The following is a 15,470-nucleotide window of genomic DNA, read 5'->3' on the forward strand; positions in this document are numbered from 1 at the left end:
GTTTTCTTATAAAAACTTAAATATTGGGGCTGGAGTTGTGGCTTATTTGTGGAGCACTTGTCTAGCATGTGTGAGGCACTAGGTTCAATCCTCAGCACTGCATATAATTAAATGAATAAAATAAAATAAATCAACAACTAAAAATATTTAAAAAATTAAATGTTCTTAATTTTAGATATTATTTATACAATTGCAAAATTATCTTGGAATAATTTAATATGAAATGAAGCTAACTGATATTTCACAGAAAATTGACACTATAATCTGTGCAAAAATAATTTTTCATTGAAGAATAATTTTCAACCTGCATCAATCAGAAAAATTCTTTGCATTTCTTATTTCCTTTGAAAATATTGATTGATAGCCAATAATTAAAGCAAATATTTTTAATAACTGATACATTTAACTGGTTGGCTTTTTATTATGTGACAAATAAAACTAAATGCACATTCATTCAATCATTCACTCTATGAACACCAAGAACGTAGGGTATTTTTTTTTTCTATTTTTCTTTGTCATATTAGTGGACTGCCTGATGTTTTCCCATATCATTTTATAACATTATATGAGAAAAAAATTCAAAACAATTCTTTACCACTTTCCTGGTACATTTTCATAAAATTATTTTAAATTTGCCCTATTATTTTTTTCAATTAAAAGAAATTCTTAAAATGCTCCTGTTTTAATATTGATAATTCAGTCTCTTTATATATACATATGTGTGTGTGTATATATATATATGTCACATTTTGAATTGGCACCATTTTTTAAATCTTATAATAATCAGAACACTTTAAATATATCATTTTCTAGGTAGTGACAATTCATTTTATTTCTCCACAAAAGAAGCATTAATCCCTATTAGTTCAAGTGTGCTGACATATTTAAGGCCTCTTTCCCTTCATTTAACTGTTGCATCTAGCTGGAGCAAGAATGATGGCAAAGATCTTGACCTTGGAACACTGGTTGGATCAAAGGATTCAAGTGGATGATTGAAGTTGTGGCTGGATTTAAGTGGGGGCCAAACAACGTGGGGATAAATGCTGCAGGGGGCAGGGGCTGAAGTGCTATGTGAGATGGGTGAAAGGGGGCAGCTGTGACTAAATGCAGGGGGTGACCTGCTAAGAAAGTGGGGTGTGGGGGGATAATGGTTGGAGCCAGAGTTGAGAATGAGATAGGAGTAAAGTGTGGCTGTGAAAGAGGATGCAGATGAGCTATAGGGAGGTGACCGCTGTGGGAACTTATGGACGCAGAAACAGCGAAATGCTGCAGGAACGTGTGGTGGATGGTGGTGATGGAAGCGTGCTGGTGGACTGGAACCGTCTGTACAGCCGAGGCCGGAGAGAAGGCATTGGGCCCAGGAGCAGGCAAAACTCGAAGATGCTTTGACAGGAGCTGTTTCTGCATATGCTGCTGGGCTTGCAGCTGTAGAAGCTTATATTTATCTATTTCATCAGGAGAAAATGTAATGGGCTGTTGAATTAAAGGGGGAGAGAGAGATTTATGACACTCTTCTAATTCATCTTCCAATCTGTCATGTTTCTGCATAGTTCTGTCATAGTAAGTGTTTATGTTCCCCTCTACATGATTCATATGCATGCTTACATCCTGTACGTCTAGATTTATTTGGTCCTCTTTGGTCTCCATTGAATCAGTTATACCAGTATATCTACTAGACAGAAAAGCACCAGGGAAATCGTTTGGTACTGGGTCACAGTTTGGAATAAAAGGTTGGACTTCACTAATTAAAGAGTGTGATTGTTCTTTTGTTGTGGGGTTCTTCTTTCTGTTTGGTGACTGAGAATCTGCTACCACATGAATTATACCTGGAGTTAGATGGCTATCACAATCAGTGTCTGCGAAAACAGTAAAATCATTTGTCTGTGAACCTTTGACTTTGTCTTTCTCGCTAGTCCTTTGTACTGCATTGCCTTCTTCATTTCTTCTTTTTCTTGTGTATTGTCTTTTTTCAGACAAAGGCGATATCGGTCTGTTACTGCCAGGTGACACGAGTTGAATTGTGCACTGGATTTCTGAATGAGCCTGTGATTCATTTTTATAGCTGTTTGAAGAAACTTCAAAGTTTGTTGATTGTTCCTGAAACCTCTTGGTCTGTACTCTTTCTAAAAGGCTTTTGGCTGTCAGGGGGCTCCTTTCTCCTTCTCTAATGTTCAACTCTGTGGTTTCTGAAGGGCCACTGGAACAGTGTCTTAGAAGGCAGCTGACAGTCCCCGAGTCACACTGGCCACGTTTCACTTTTCCCAGATCACAAATGTGAGGGCTGTCCAAAGACTCTTGACTCCTCTTGTTTTTATTTAAGCAACAAATTCTCTCTCTTGAGTAAGATCCAAGTCTATTGTGCTGAAGTCCCTGGCAATTAGTTGGGTTTTCACTGTCTTCAGCATAGGAAACCTGTGAGCCAGACTCACAATGAATGATTCTCGTGGATTTTGGCCCTGAAAATTGTTGATTTTTACCCCATTTATACCTTTCTCGGCAGTGACAGTGTCTATGCTTGGAGTATTTTTTATTCTTAAATGACTCCCACAATTTACAGTTCCTGTCTCTCTGTGTTTCTGACTGTAGGCAGTTGCTCTTTGTTATTTCACCAGACCAGTAGAGGCAATTGTGCCTTTTGTGTTTCTGTTTGTGCCTTTCAACTGAGCTGTCTTCTCTTTTACAAAAGTAGAGCAAATTACTACTGCTGTTACCATTGGGCCCATGACTTGAACAAATGCTTCTCAAACTGGGCATGCTGCTAAGGGATGTGTCCAAAGGGCTAGAATGTCCACTCAGAGATGACTTTGGAGGACATCTCTTATAACTTTGGTTTCCACATCCAGAAGCACTGCTGGCTGTATTGATACTGTTGCTATTCAAAATTACACTGACATCCTTCCCATAGTCACTGTGACCCCCTACTATATAAGGACTAGAATTCCAGGTGAATTGGTTTTCATCTTCAAATTCTGAATGAGGATCACAGTGAATCAGTTTATGCTTTTTGGTCCTAGAGATGTGAGGCAGACAGGATAGACCCTCATTTGCATCATTAAGAACTACTCTTCCACAGCTTTGCCAATGGGTCCTTGAAGATTCCTCGAGTTCATTATCACTGTTATTATTGTTGTTGTTGTTTCCTACACAGTCCTTTAGAGGTGTATCAAGGTAAGCAGGCACTTCAGGACTTTTCAATTTCAAATTACTTGCACTAAGATTATGATCACTGTTATTTGGCCCAGAATCATCAAGGCCCAAATTATATTTTCTCCGGAAATTTTCCCAATCTGGATTAGCTCTCATCATCTTTGGTTTCAGAGACTGATTCTCTTCTAGGATCAATTTTTGTTGGTCTTTGATTAAACCTGAGACGTGGCTCTCTATTTTTGTCTTCATTTCCAAGGACTCCTTGCCCAGTTTTGTTTTTAAATCCTCTGGATTATGGCCATCTTTCGTGTTCCGAGAGAGTTTAAAATCAAAATATAATGGGTTGCAACCGTAAGAGATACAGGGCTCTGTTTTTGTAAAGAGCAGAAGTTCCACAGGCCACTGGAGAGTGGTGTGGCCATCTTTGCTTTGCACACGGAGAAAAGGCAGTGGTTTGGATGTCATATCATGGGGATACCCCTCTTTCAGAAGTCTTTGCATATCTTTGCTAACTCTTTCTGTTTCTTCTGAAGATTTGTCTCGGTTCTGCATCCTGGAATTGGGATTCAAACACAGTGTACTCTTTTGTTCACTTGACTCTGGTGATGAAAACTTATCCAGACATTTGAATACCTTGGCATCACTGTGCTTGTACATGTTTGGTGGGTTGGAGGAAGCATGTGCTTGGCAGGGGTAATTAATGCAGTTTCCAGAAGTATTCTTCAATGTATTTCTAGTTCCTTTCTCTTTACTGGAAGGAGGAAAATCTACATCTGAAAGACTGAAGTTAGATTTAGAGAAAGAAGCCTGAATGCCAATTGAATTTTCTATTGTCTCATCAATGGAGTCATTTTTCTCTTGCAAAATTTTAGAGCTCAGGGAGAAGGTATTGTGTAAAACACTCTCCAGATGGCTTGGTGAGATGTGTGCTTCTTTTTCTTCAGAGGGGTGTGTATCCTCTTTTGCAAGCCTACAGCACTTGCATTTCTCCACTGTTTGTTTTGGTTTAGAGGTGGGTGACTTGTTACTATCATGGCTTTCTTCTGTGTTCTCACTGAAAACTGATGCGGAAGATTCTAATTTTAGATGCACTTTTTTTGAAAAAGAAAATGATACTCCTGTTCTGTGATTTGTATTGCTGAGATCTGAAGATGTCTGTGGTATCCGATTTCCAAACAAACAACGTCTGTCCGGTTGTAATTGGTGTCGACTTGGTATGGGAAACCGCTGTTTATCAGAGGTACTTCTGGGGAGATTCTTTCCCTTTAGGAGAAGTGTACTCTTCATGCATGATACTTTTCTCCCATTCTTAACTGGGAAAATTCCCTGCTGGAGTTGCTTTTCTATGGCCATCCTGGGGGCTTTGAATGCTGGTCCACTTCCAGAAACACTGTAAATACAATAAATATTTAAATGATTAAGACATTAGATTTGGAATTGTAGCCATATGTGAACATTTCATGGTGTTTCTATGATGAATGATTCCACCACTTATGAGCTAACTACATCTAACCATTTATCATGCTTGTACAAGTCAGTATAAGAGTTCTATAGGGGCTATTTCTAAATTGTTTTATTTAAGTGTAGTATTTTAAAATTAGTAAAAGGCAATAGCAAGTGAATATTTATACTAGCACTGCAAAAGAAAATAAAGTGTTGTGTTTCCAACATACTATACATCTTCTAGAATTGACTGACTCTTTGGAACACAGATTTAACATATTTCATAAGAATTTTCCAATCAATGTATTCACATTAAGAAATTAAATAGAATTGAGACAACTTTGAAAGTATAAAAATAGTTCTTGGGCTGGGGTTGTAGCTCAGTGGTAGAGCGCTTGCCTAGCATGTGTGAGGCACTCGATTCGATCCTCAACACCACATAAAAATAAATTTAAAGAAAGGTATTGTGTTCATCTACAACTTAAAAAAATTTTCTCATATTTGCTTTATATATAAGTTCTAGCCTTTTGTTATAGTTCTAAAATTGCCTTGTGCTTATTTAATTTCAAAACAAGGTAGTTAGTTCTTTCTTTATGACTTATCACTTCTTTTACTGATCAAAATAAAGACATAAGAAAGTAATGGGTATTTACAAGTTGTCTCGATATTAACAATGATTTTGAAATATTTGTTTTGCTTCTAACTGACCAATACATTTTTTTATCATCTGCGCATGTATATGATTTATCTTATAAAGGTTTTAAAAGATTATGCGTTCTACTGAACTTCATTAGTAATTCGAAGAGAAAAACAGAAATGCCAATATGTTAGATTAAAATGATTTATCCCTTTAATGTTCTACTTATAAACATTCAGCTACAAGAAAGGCTTTATGGGGGTAGGGGGAGTTGTGAATCACATCATTTAACTCATTGTTTACTTTGATGTGAGTTTCTTTTCCTTTATCTTTTTTCACCTGCTTGGAAATGTTACTGGAGATTGTGGTGTGCTCTTTGCTCTTGGGCTTTTGCCTAATTTCAGGCAAAATGCAAGAAGACTTAGTGGAAAATACAGAAAACTTTATTAAAAGGGAAAGGAGAAGGGAAAAAGGGCAATCTCATGGGAGAAAGTGGATCCTCCCAGATAGGAAAGTGATGTGCACACCTTTGTTTCCCAGTTCTGTTTGGGGTCCTAAGGAAGTTTCTAGAGAGTCCAGCCTAAGTACCACCGCTCATGTTTTGACTGAGAGTAGGATTCCATCACAGATATTTTTTGTTTTGTTTTAATCACTTTTTAAAGTCCCTAATGCACATGATCTTACCATACATATCTGAATGGGAAACCCATGGGGGTAAGGAGGGTTTTACCATTATAATGACATGCTGAAGACTGAAAGGCAACTGCAGATCACCTTAGCCTGCTCTGACAGGGGTTCTAATTGGAACTCGCTTTTCTACAGATTCTATAGTCAGTTATCTCTGCTTTTAATTATCTTGTTTTTCTGAGTCCTGGAGTCTTTGATCTGCATAAAAATCATAAAACTACCCCCCTTCCATGTGTTCTCATGGGTAGGCTGGCCCTCACAATAGCTCTCCAGGTTATTTGCTAAGGATTGTAACATATCCTATTGACTTAGCCAGAGTGGCCCTAGGTAAATTGCTTTTTATTAAAAAAAGCATGTGGGCTGGGGCTGTGGCTCAAGGGTAGATCACTTGCCTAGAACATGTGAGGCCCTGGGTTAGATCCTCAGCACCATGTGTAAATAAAGGTATTGTGTACAGCTACAACTAAAAGTAAAATAAATGTTAAAACAAAAAAAAAAGCATGTAATGTGGGGGATGGCAACACATTATCCTCTTGACTTCTTATTCCTACTGCTCATGTCTAACTGCTACCTGTCAGAAACACCTATGGTTGTTTTTATCTATTTTGGATTTTTATTACATTTTTATCTAGTTATTTGTTTCTAGAATATAAAGAATTAAAATAGCATGCAACACTTATGTTATTATGATACTACATTAGAGAAGTGCTGAGTCCTTCTCTGCAAAATTCTTTGTTGTTGGCTTCACCTATGACTATTTGGTCAATCAGTATAGACATGTATAGTCACATTCCTTTTATCTACTAAATTTTATGTACTTTGCTTCATTGTCTTTATATGTTAATATTAAATGCATTTTTAATTAGCCATTAATTTTATAATGTATCAGCTATTCATTAGCATGATTTTATAATTTTTATTTTTTATTTGTATAAAATATATTTATTATAGTTGCTTAACATATGATATATATTCTTCACGTTTTTTAGTAATAGCTACATGTTGATTTCTTTGGTTAGTTTTTACTATTATTCCTTTATTACTTTCAGTTTAACTTCATACTGTGGTGTCTCTGGATATTGTTTTATTCTTGTCCTTATTTCTTGTACTGGAGATTTTGGTAAAATTATTGACTTTCCTGAATATATCCTTTAGGTCTTATGTTTTATTTTGATATTTTTCTGCCTTAGTCTTTTGCTCTCGTTCAGGGAGAATTCCTCATATTTTATTTTAATTTAACTGACTCTGTTTCTTAAAAATTACAATCTGCTGTTATTGTGTCCATATGAATTTTAACTTACAAGCAACAATTTTAGTCATCATTTAGTTTTCAATGATTCCAGACTTTGTCTCTTCTCATGAATTAATGAACATAGCTTTAGAGTCAAATTGTTCCCCTGAATCTTGTAGAAAATTAAATTTAGAAATTTTCTATGACTGAATTCTGTTCCTTATAGCAACTGTTTCACAATGAAAACTATCTTCTTACTCATTACAATATTCTCGTTTTGTTGAATCTCTTCATGATCTTTAGAAAGGTGATTTTAGGCATACCTCATATGGAGAATTTGGAGGAACATTCTAAGACACTCTATGGGGTACTGAATATCTTTTCCAGCATGAAGAAAAGTGGAAAACTCAGAGTTTTATTGTAGCGTTGCTGATATTTTAAAATACCTGTAGCCTGGGGACAGAAGTGAAGTGAAGGAAGGATAAGCAGCTAGTGTAGGTAGATGATGGGGTCAGATTGGGAAGATGGGGAATGGTTCCAAAGGAAAAGAAATAAAATGCTAACACCTTCAGAACACTTTCCCTCTTCCTCACCTGTTGCCAGGGTTACCTGCCTCCAGGGAACTGTTCCTCTCAACTAGGAGTTGTTAAGGAAGTACCTCCTGGGTGGTTCCCTTCCTGCCAAAAGGGCTGGAAGGGGCACTTGTGGAAGGCTTCTTTACCAGCTTTTGGTCACATAAACAAGATAAGGGAAAGAGGGGACATGAGAGAAAGGATGAAAGGGACAGGACACCCCCCCACACACACCCCAGATGCCAGCTCTGGATCCCCTTCTTTCCCCTGAGGAGAAGTCTGTCTCTGTCCTGTCCTTTAAATAAAACTTCTTTTCTCTGCTTGCCTTGGTGTTTCTCAGGTGTTCAGACTTCCACACCATGAAATGGGACTCAGATCAGATTGGATTCTCAACACTAGTATCAGAAGCATAAGGTTCAGAAATAGCTGCAGTCCTGAACTTTGTCTTGGTCCCACAGACTCTTTTCCATATTTTTCAGCCACACTTTGGTGTAAGAATTATGCTTCTGAATTAAGTCACTTCCTCCAGGAATTTAGGGCAATGTGATGTTATTGGTACTCTACTGGGCAGAAATGAGCTCACAATATGTGCATTGTCATTTTTCTTTCTGAGATTCCATTATGATACAGATATTTTACTGCTTCTATTTTATACTGTAAATACATACTTTGCTTAATAATATTTTTTTTATTATCCTGGCAATGTTTTGTGCATCTTCTTGCTTTGATATATGTTAATCTAAATGTTCTTTCCTGATGGCTGTTTTATTTTACTATTTATCTCTCTAAAGTGGAAGCTTCTTTCTCTTACATGCTTTTAAAAATTTTAAACCTCTTTATTTTATTTTATTTTTTTGTTATGCTTTGCTCTTAGATTCTGGTCCTTAATTTTTGTTTTCATTTAAGAATCCAATTTGCATGTATGATTATAGATTTTGACAAATTTTCATGTTTTATCCTCACTGTTAATCTATTACAATCTCATTTTCATGCTTTAATTTTTTTTTGATTTGTTGATTTATAAACTTTAATTTTCTTTATTGTAAATCAAATTTATTTCTATTATTTTGGAAAATCCTAATTTTCTACCCTCATGGTAGAAATTTTAAATTCTGTTATTCTAATACAAGTTTATGTATTGTGATATTATTAAAGCTTTAACTTTTTTTCCAGTTTTATTGAAGTATAATTGAGAAATAAAAATTGTATTTATTTCAGGTGTATGACACAATGATTTGATATATGTATCCATTGTTAAATTATTACCACAATGAAATTAATTGACATCTATTATCATGTACAATTACAGTGGTATAGATGTAGGGGAGTTAGGACACTTAGGATCCACTATTCTGGCAAATTTCAAGTAAACAATATAGTATTATTAACTATAGTCACCAGTCTCCACATTATATCCTTAGAAATTATATCTGAAAACTTGTGTGCTTTAACTAAGACCTCCCCATTTCCCTTATTCTCTAGCATCTGGCAACCATGCTCTGTAAAGCTTTAATTTTTGAAGTTATTTCCCCATTATTTATTTCATTCTCTTCTTTAAAGCTTCTTTGGTTTCTCTTTGTGTTTTTAACCTAATTATTTTTATTCATAATAGCTAGTCAGAAAGCAACTATAGAGGTAATCCTTTAAATCTTATTAATGGATTATCCATTCTAATAGTTCCCTCAAAATTCTAATACTAAGCACATTAAATAAATGTACAATTTAGTTCTCTTCTTTACAAAAAGAATTATTTTCAAACAGGAAATAAAACTTATTAAAACAACATGATTTCTTTAAGGGTATTATTTTCTAATGTCCCATGTTATTCAGCGCTTATAAAAGGACCTTCATAGTCTCAGAATCATCAGTACAAAAATTTGTAAATGTTGCAAGAATCTCCATATCAAGGTATACTCTTCCTAGGCTTAAACACCTATTACAAATTTAGACACAAAGAGTGAATATCTACTTCTCTATACAATATCTAGTCTTGCTGAGGCTCCTGGTTGAATGAAACTATCAACAGAAGTTGATTGCCCTATATACAACCCATTACCAGTTTTCCACCACCATTTACCATCAATCTGATCCAAATATTTTTACTCTGGCTAAGTTTGCCTTTCTTTCCCAAGGCATCATACAAGAAGTTTGTTATCTGGATCATCCTACTCAGAAGCCCTCATTATGAGGATAAAGGACAAAGAAGAGTAGACTAGGAGAAGGGCAATATAAATTATATTTTTCTTGTTTTTTTCATTTTTAATTTGATTTGTTAATTAAGTTACCAAAAAGGAAATATTTAATAATTTTACTAAGGGATTTCCCTGAGGTCATGAAATTGTTTAAGATAGAGTAATTGGCTAGAGGGCAGGTAATAAATAATATCAAACAAGAAATAATTTTCCTGGTTCCAAGTCCTGTGTGTAGAAATTTCATCTTTTTCCTAAGAGTATGAACACCTTGCCACATACAGAGCCTGCCAAGTCTACAGAGGATACCAACCCACATGTGTTTAAGCTTGTGTTTGTAGTAAATGAGGTTTCCAGAAGGACATCTGAAACTTAATAGAGTGAATGTTTTAATTTGGAGTACCTTAATGGGTAGCTCAGGCAAAGTTAGAAATTCAAATAATACATGATTATTATTATCATCAACATCAACCATCAACATCCTCATCCCATTCCCATCACCATTATCATCTTCAGGGCTCTTTTGAGCCTTTAAATATCCCAAAGCAAACTACAAGTGTGAGTAGAAAGGTACAAGTGAGACATCTTCCATAGTAGCAAAACAACTAAAATTATGTTTGTTAAGGTTACTCAGATTTATAGTACAGCCAGGCAAATCTGGCCTAACCTTAGAGGATCTATGCTAAGGATGTTTTTCTATGATGGGATTTGCCCCATTTTTCATGATCCGACCTATTACATCTCAGAATTAATCATGTAGCAATTGGCATCTGCTCAGGATTTTTTCCTGTATCCTACCATTACCTACCAACAAGCATGTGACTCGTTCTTCTAAGTCCTATTTTCACAAAGACAATCTGATACCTTATGTTTAATATCATGAATAACATGTTGTAAGTTCCTTGTATTGGCTGGTAAAAAATTCCAGCACCAAATGTGTTTTTTGTCTCTATGATTGTTTGGGACCTTAGTGCTTCATTTTTGTATTAACCTCACTTCTGGATACTTATTGTGCTTTTATTTTTTTTTCTTTATACTAAATTTATCATTTATTTTTAATCTGATTATATATTATGTTTCTCATAAAGTTAATTGAATTACTCTAAGAGTTATAAATATATGAATATATGTAAGTTTAATATTATTTTCACTCATAGTTGAGCCTAAAAAAATAAATATTGCCTTAGAATCACACTTCAAGTCTAAAATTTTACGGTATTATAATTAAGCCACTCACTCCTATTATTGTATATTGTTTTCCTTTTAAACAACAGGGGTTTAAATTCTGGCACAGAGCTATAAATTTCACAATTCACTAGGCTGCTGTCAACTGTATTAATTAGCTACATTAGTGTTATACATTATGATTCATATGAACACAAATCACAATTTACTAATTTAATTGAATTCCAGGTAACAACTTTGAAGTATTCAGTGGTTCCAAGCTTTTATAAAATGGCTGTTTTTCAGCTACAAGAATGTATTAGTGTAATGCTTGTTATAATTATCAATTTAAATGCCACTGTGTAGTAAATTTAACTGCATTAATTACATCTTGTTTGTCAGCCAATAACAGTGTCATTTATTCTAGATTTAGGTGTATACAGGGGAATGTACAGAAGATATATTCCCCCCCCCCCAAAAAAAAAGATGCATTGTTATTTATGGATTTTAAATTATTATTAAAAAAAAAAACCCCTGCGTTACTGAGGAACAACATTAACTCATTTGAATCAACTTGATAAAATAAATACTAGTATATTGGAATCATTCTGGGATCATTTCATTTAAGGGTACATTAAATTAACATTGGGAAAGAAAAAATCAGATCATAAAAGTAATTAATTTGCAAGCCTTTAACTATTGGAAATATTGGCCCTCAGACATAACTGTTGAACTAACTAGATTTTAGTTAGAGTGAACTAGATTTTTCATTGGAATTTTCCCAGAGGCAGAAGGGAACTCTGAAGCATCTTAGATCCTTCTAATTCTCACCATTCAGACTGCTGCCTTAACTCAGCCAGCTGATGAAGTCGTTTAAGTGCTTTTTCTTGTTTCTTCTCATCTTTCCATGACTTGGAAGCCACATTTCGAGCAAATTCCCGTTGCTTTAGTTCTTTCAGTCTCTGTAGAAAAAGAAGAAAAACAGAAAGGATACCATAAATAAGTAATATATTATTTTCAATCCACCAGGCTCCTTATTAACCCTTGTCCCGAGTGCAGAGATAAAAGGTAAAAGATAAAATAGTAGATAAATGTAGATGTCAACTAGCTTATTTTTCAAAGCTTGTCAGACTCACTAAAGAAATGTGCTGCTAGCTGGACCCCAGTCCTTGCTGAGATCACCCTGGCTACACAACTACAACCATCAGTATGTCTGTGAAAACACAAATGAGACAAACATGAGATATACCAAGGGATATGAAGGAGGAGATTATAGGATGTGCTTTCCTCCACTCACCTGTAAAGATACTCATTAAATTCAATGGGTGGAAAAATCTTTCCATCAGTTGTTTCTGTTACCACGAAATGTTTAACTCAAAGCTCTAAATGTAATTTTAATTCGCTTTTTAGGTGAAGATATGTATCAAATGCAGACTTCTATATTGTATCCAGAATGAGCAAAAATGGGTCAAGGATTTAAAGCTTCAGGATAGAGAATTTGCCTTGTTTTATTTAAATTAACCTACACTTCTTTTAATTAATCTTTTCTCTAAAACAATTGAGTTATGTGCAGAATGGATGCTGCCCATTACCTGTTTGGATTTCAACTTTAGAACCTGCCACTAAGCACACTTAATGATATTGAATCAATTGAGAAATAGCTACAATCAAATAAGCATCTTTACATTTGAGGCTTAATCCTGAATTGGGAGTACATTTGAAGATTAATGTCTCTTAACACATGCAATGTGATTTTAAACAGTCTAAAATTTGTATCTGTTTAATCTGCTTTTAGTTCCCAAGTCAGGTTTAAAGGATGTTCCCTGGATATGGAAAAAACAACAAAGCTATCAATACCACTGGAGCAGACTCTTTTCTACAGCTAGAGCAAGGACCAAAATCTGCAATGCCCATTAGTTTTATTCTTGAAAGGGAACAAGTCCCACCTATTTACTGGAGTAGAGGCTTGTCTTATGAGCAAAGGCCTTTCATAAATTGTCCTACACAATTTAGAAGCACCCATAAAATACAGTTTAGCTGTGTCAAAGAGAGAAGAGGGCTATTTTGAAGAACAGGAAAGGGTCATATATTTTTTCTTTTGGTTATTAATAAACACAAAATACTCTGTATTTATTTGTTTGGTATTACCAGAATATTCAACTTGCTTAATCTAGGAGAGGAAATTGATCCATTGATTCATGTAATTATTGGAATCTTGTTTGAAACTTTGGGGAACACCCATTTTGTTCATTAGCTTTCAGATTTCAGGACTACTTCTATATTTTAGCTATGGAAATGACTATGTATTTGGTTTCATTCACCCAGCAACAAATGCTGTTTGTAACATGTTAATTTCTACTATTACTCCTCTGGGGAACAGCAATGTGCAAATCAAATATTTTTCCCTTCCAGGGAGACAAACAAAGAGATACTTTTTACAAGACAGTGTTGTTTCTTTTTTTAATTTGTTCTTTTTAGTTATACATGACAGATAAGTATATTTTGACATATTAAGCATACATGGGGTATATATTATTATAATTAGGAACCCATTCTTGTGACTGTATATAATGTGGAGATTCACTATGGTGTATTCATGAACATAGGAAAATTATGTCTGGCTCATTTCACTCTTTCCTATTCCTATCCCTTCTCCCTTCCTTTTACTCCCCTTTGTGTAATCCACTGAACTTCTAACGGACCTTCTATTCTCCCTTTCCTCTTGTGTTTTAGCATCCACATATCTGAGAGAATGGTTGACCTTTGTCCTTTGGGATTGGCTTCTTTCACTTAGCCTGAGAGTCTCCAGATCCATCCATTTACCAGCAAAAGTCATAAAGTCATTTCTTTTTATGACTGAGTAACACTCCATTGTTTCTTAATAGGGGTGCACACAACATACTTCAGACGCATCCAGGAATAGATAGTAGATTTGTTGTGTTGAAGGAACAGTCCAAGTTAAAATGTTGAAGGAACACAGAAACTGGAAGAGAGACTGGATCTAAAGATATCTGTTCAGATTTGCACTTGTCACTGCTCAGGTTTGCATATAGAAAACGCTCACATTCTGCCTTGAGTTTTCAGCATAGTGATCATTGCATGTGGGTGAAGAAACTACTCCAGGTCAGAAAAATAGCCACCTAAAAAAATTAAAGGAAGAAGTTCTGGCATCCATATAAGGCCAAAAATCATGCTGGTTCTCACCAACAAAACTGGACAACCTCACAGAATGTTCAGTACAGAAATCAGGAAAATTTGCTTCAGTAGAGAATAATTAGCTATTATTAGCACTATTTTGAGGTAACCTAAGGAACCATAAAAAAATAGGGGAAAAAAAACAACTGATTCCAAGTAACTTAGCAGAATCACAAAAGCACTCTATGGAATTTATAGCAATTAAAAAGAAGAAGAAGAAGAAGTGAGAATACAGTGGAGAAATATCTTTACATTTATAAGGGAAAAAAACTATCAAAATAAAATTCTATACCAAGTGAAATCATCTTTAAAAAAAGGTAAAATAAAGGTATTTTCAAACATGAAAAAGTTGAAAGACTTCATCACCTTAGATACGCACAATAGAAAATATTAATGGATGTCATCAGGCAAGAAGAAAATAAAACAAATGTATGTAGACACTAAAGGATGAACAGCAGAAGAAATGACAACTACAGAGAAAACAACATCAGATGTATTTGTTATTTTTTCAATAAATTTATATTGTTTAAACGAAAACATGAACTATGTATTTTGAGTTTTCCAATAAATTTATAAATAAAATAAATGACAACAATAAAACCAAGCCTGGGAGGGGAGGAATGACAGTGCACTGTTGAAATAGTCTTCTGCTCTAAATGAAGATATGTGATAATAATTGAAGGTGATTGTGACAAATCATGGACATATACTATAAACCCCACAGCAACCATTTAAATGGCAAAACAAGGTATTTTAGGCAATAGGACAACAAATGAGATGAAAGGAAACCATTAAAATTCATGCAATCCAAAAGAAGGAAGAAAAATTAAAAAGGAAGCTAGAACAGATAGGACAATTATAAAATAAATAGATAGTAACTTAAATATAAACATATCAATAACCAAATTAAATATAAAGGGCCCATAGAACCAAACCCAAAGGGAGACATAAAGGCAAGATCTAAACATACTGGAACACTGTTCAGCCACAAAAACATGACATCTGGTTCATGTGCCACATGGATAGAACTGGAGATTATTATGTTAACTGAAATAATCCAGGCACAGAAAAACCACTAGGACATGATTTCATTTATGCTTGAAATCTGAATAGTTGGTCTCAGGTGTTGAAGGTAGAATTGTGATTGCCAGGGAGGAGGGCAGGTGTGGTAGAATAATGTTGATCAAGGAATATTAAGGCAGAGC

At 34.8% G+C, this 15,470-nt stretch overlaps 1 protein-coding gene across 1 annotated transcript in view; it reads right to left on the reverse strand.

Annotated features, from left to right (window-relative positions):
* Positions 1-918: 918 nt before the first annotated feature.
* Znf804b (zinc finger protein 804B) overlaps positions 919-15,470 on the reverse strand; it is a 536,248-nt gene continuing 521,696 nt past the window's right edge. The window contains exons 3-4 of the mRNA XM_027956123.2: positions 11,902-12,032; positions 919-4,537 (exon numbers count right to left, since the gene is read on the reverse strand). Of these exons, the coding sequence (XP_027811924.2) occupies positions 919-4,537; positions 11,902-12,032 (3,750 nt within the window). The remainder of the gene's footprint in view (positions 4,538-11,901; positions 12,033-15,470) is intronic.

The sequence above is a fragment of the Marmota flaviventris genome, chromosome 1, assembly GCF_047511675.1.
Source record: "Marmota flaviventris isolate mMarFla1 chromosome 1, mMarFla1.hap1, whole genome shotgun sequence".
Lineage (NCBI taxonomy): Eukaryota > Metazoa > Chordata > Mammalia > Rodentia > Sciuridae > Marmota > Marmota flaviventris.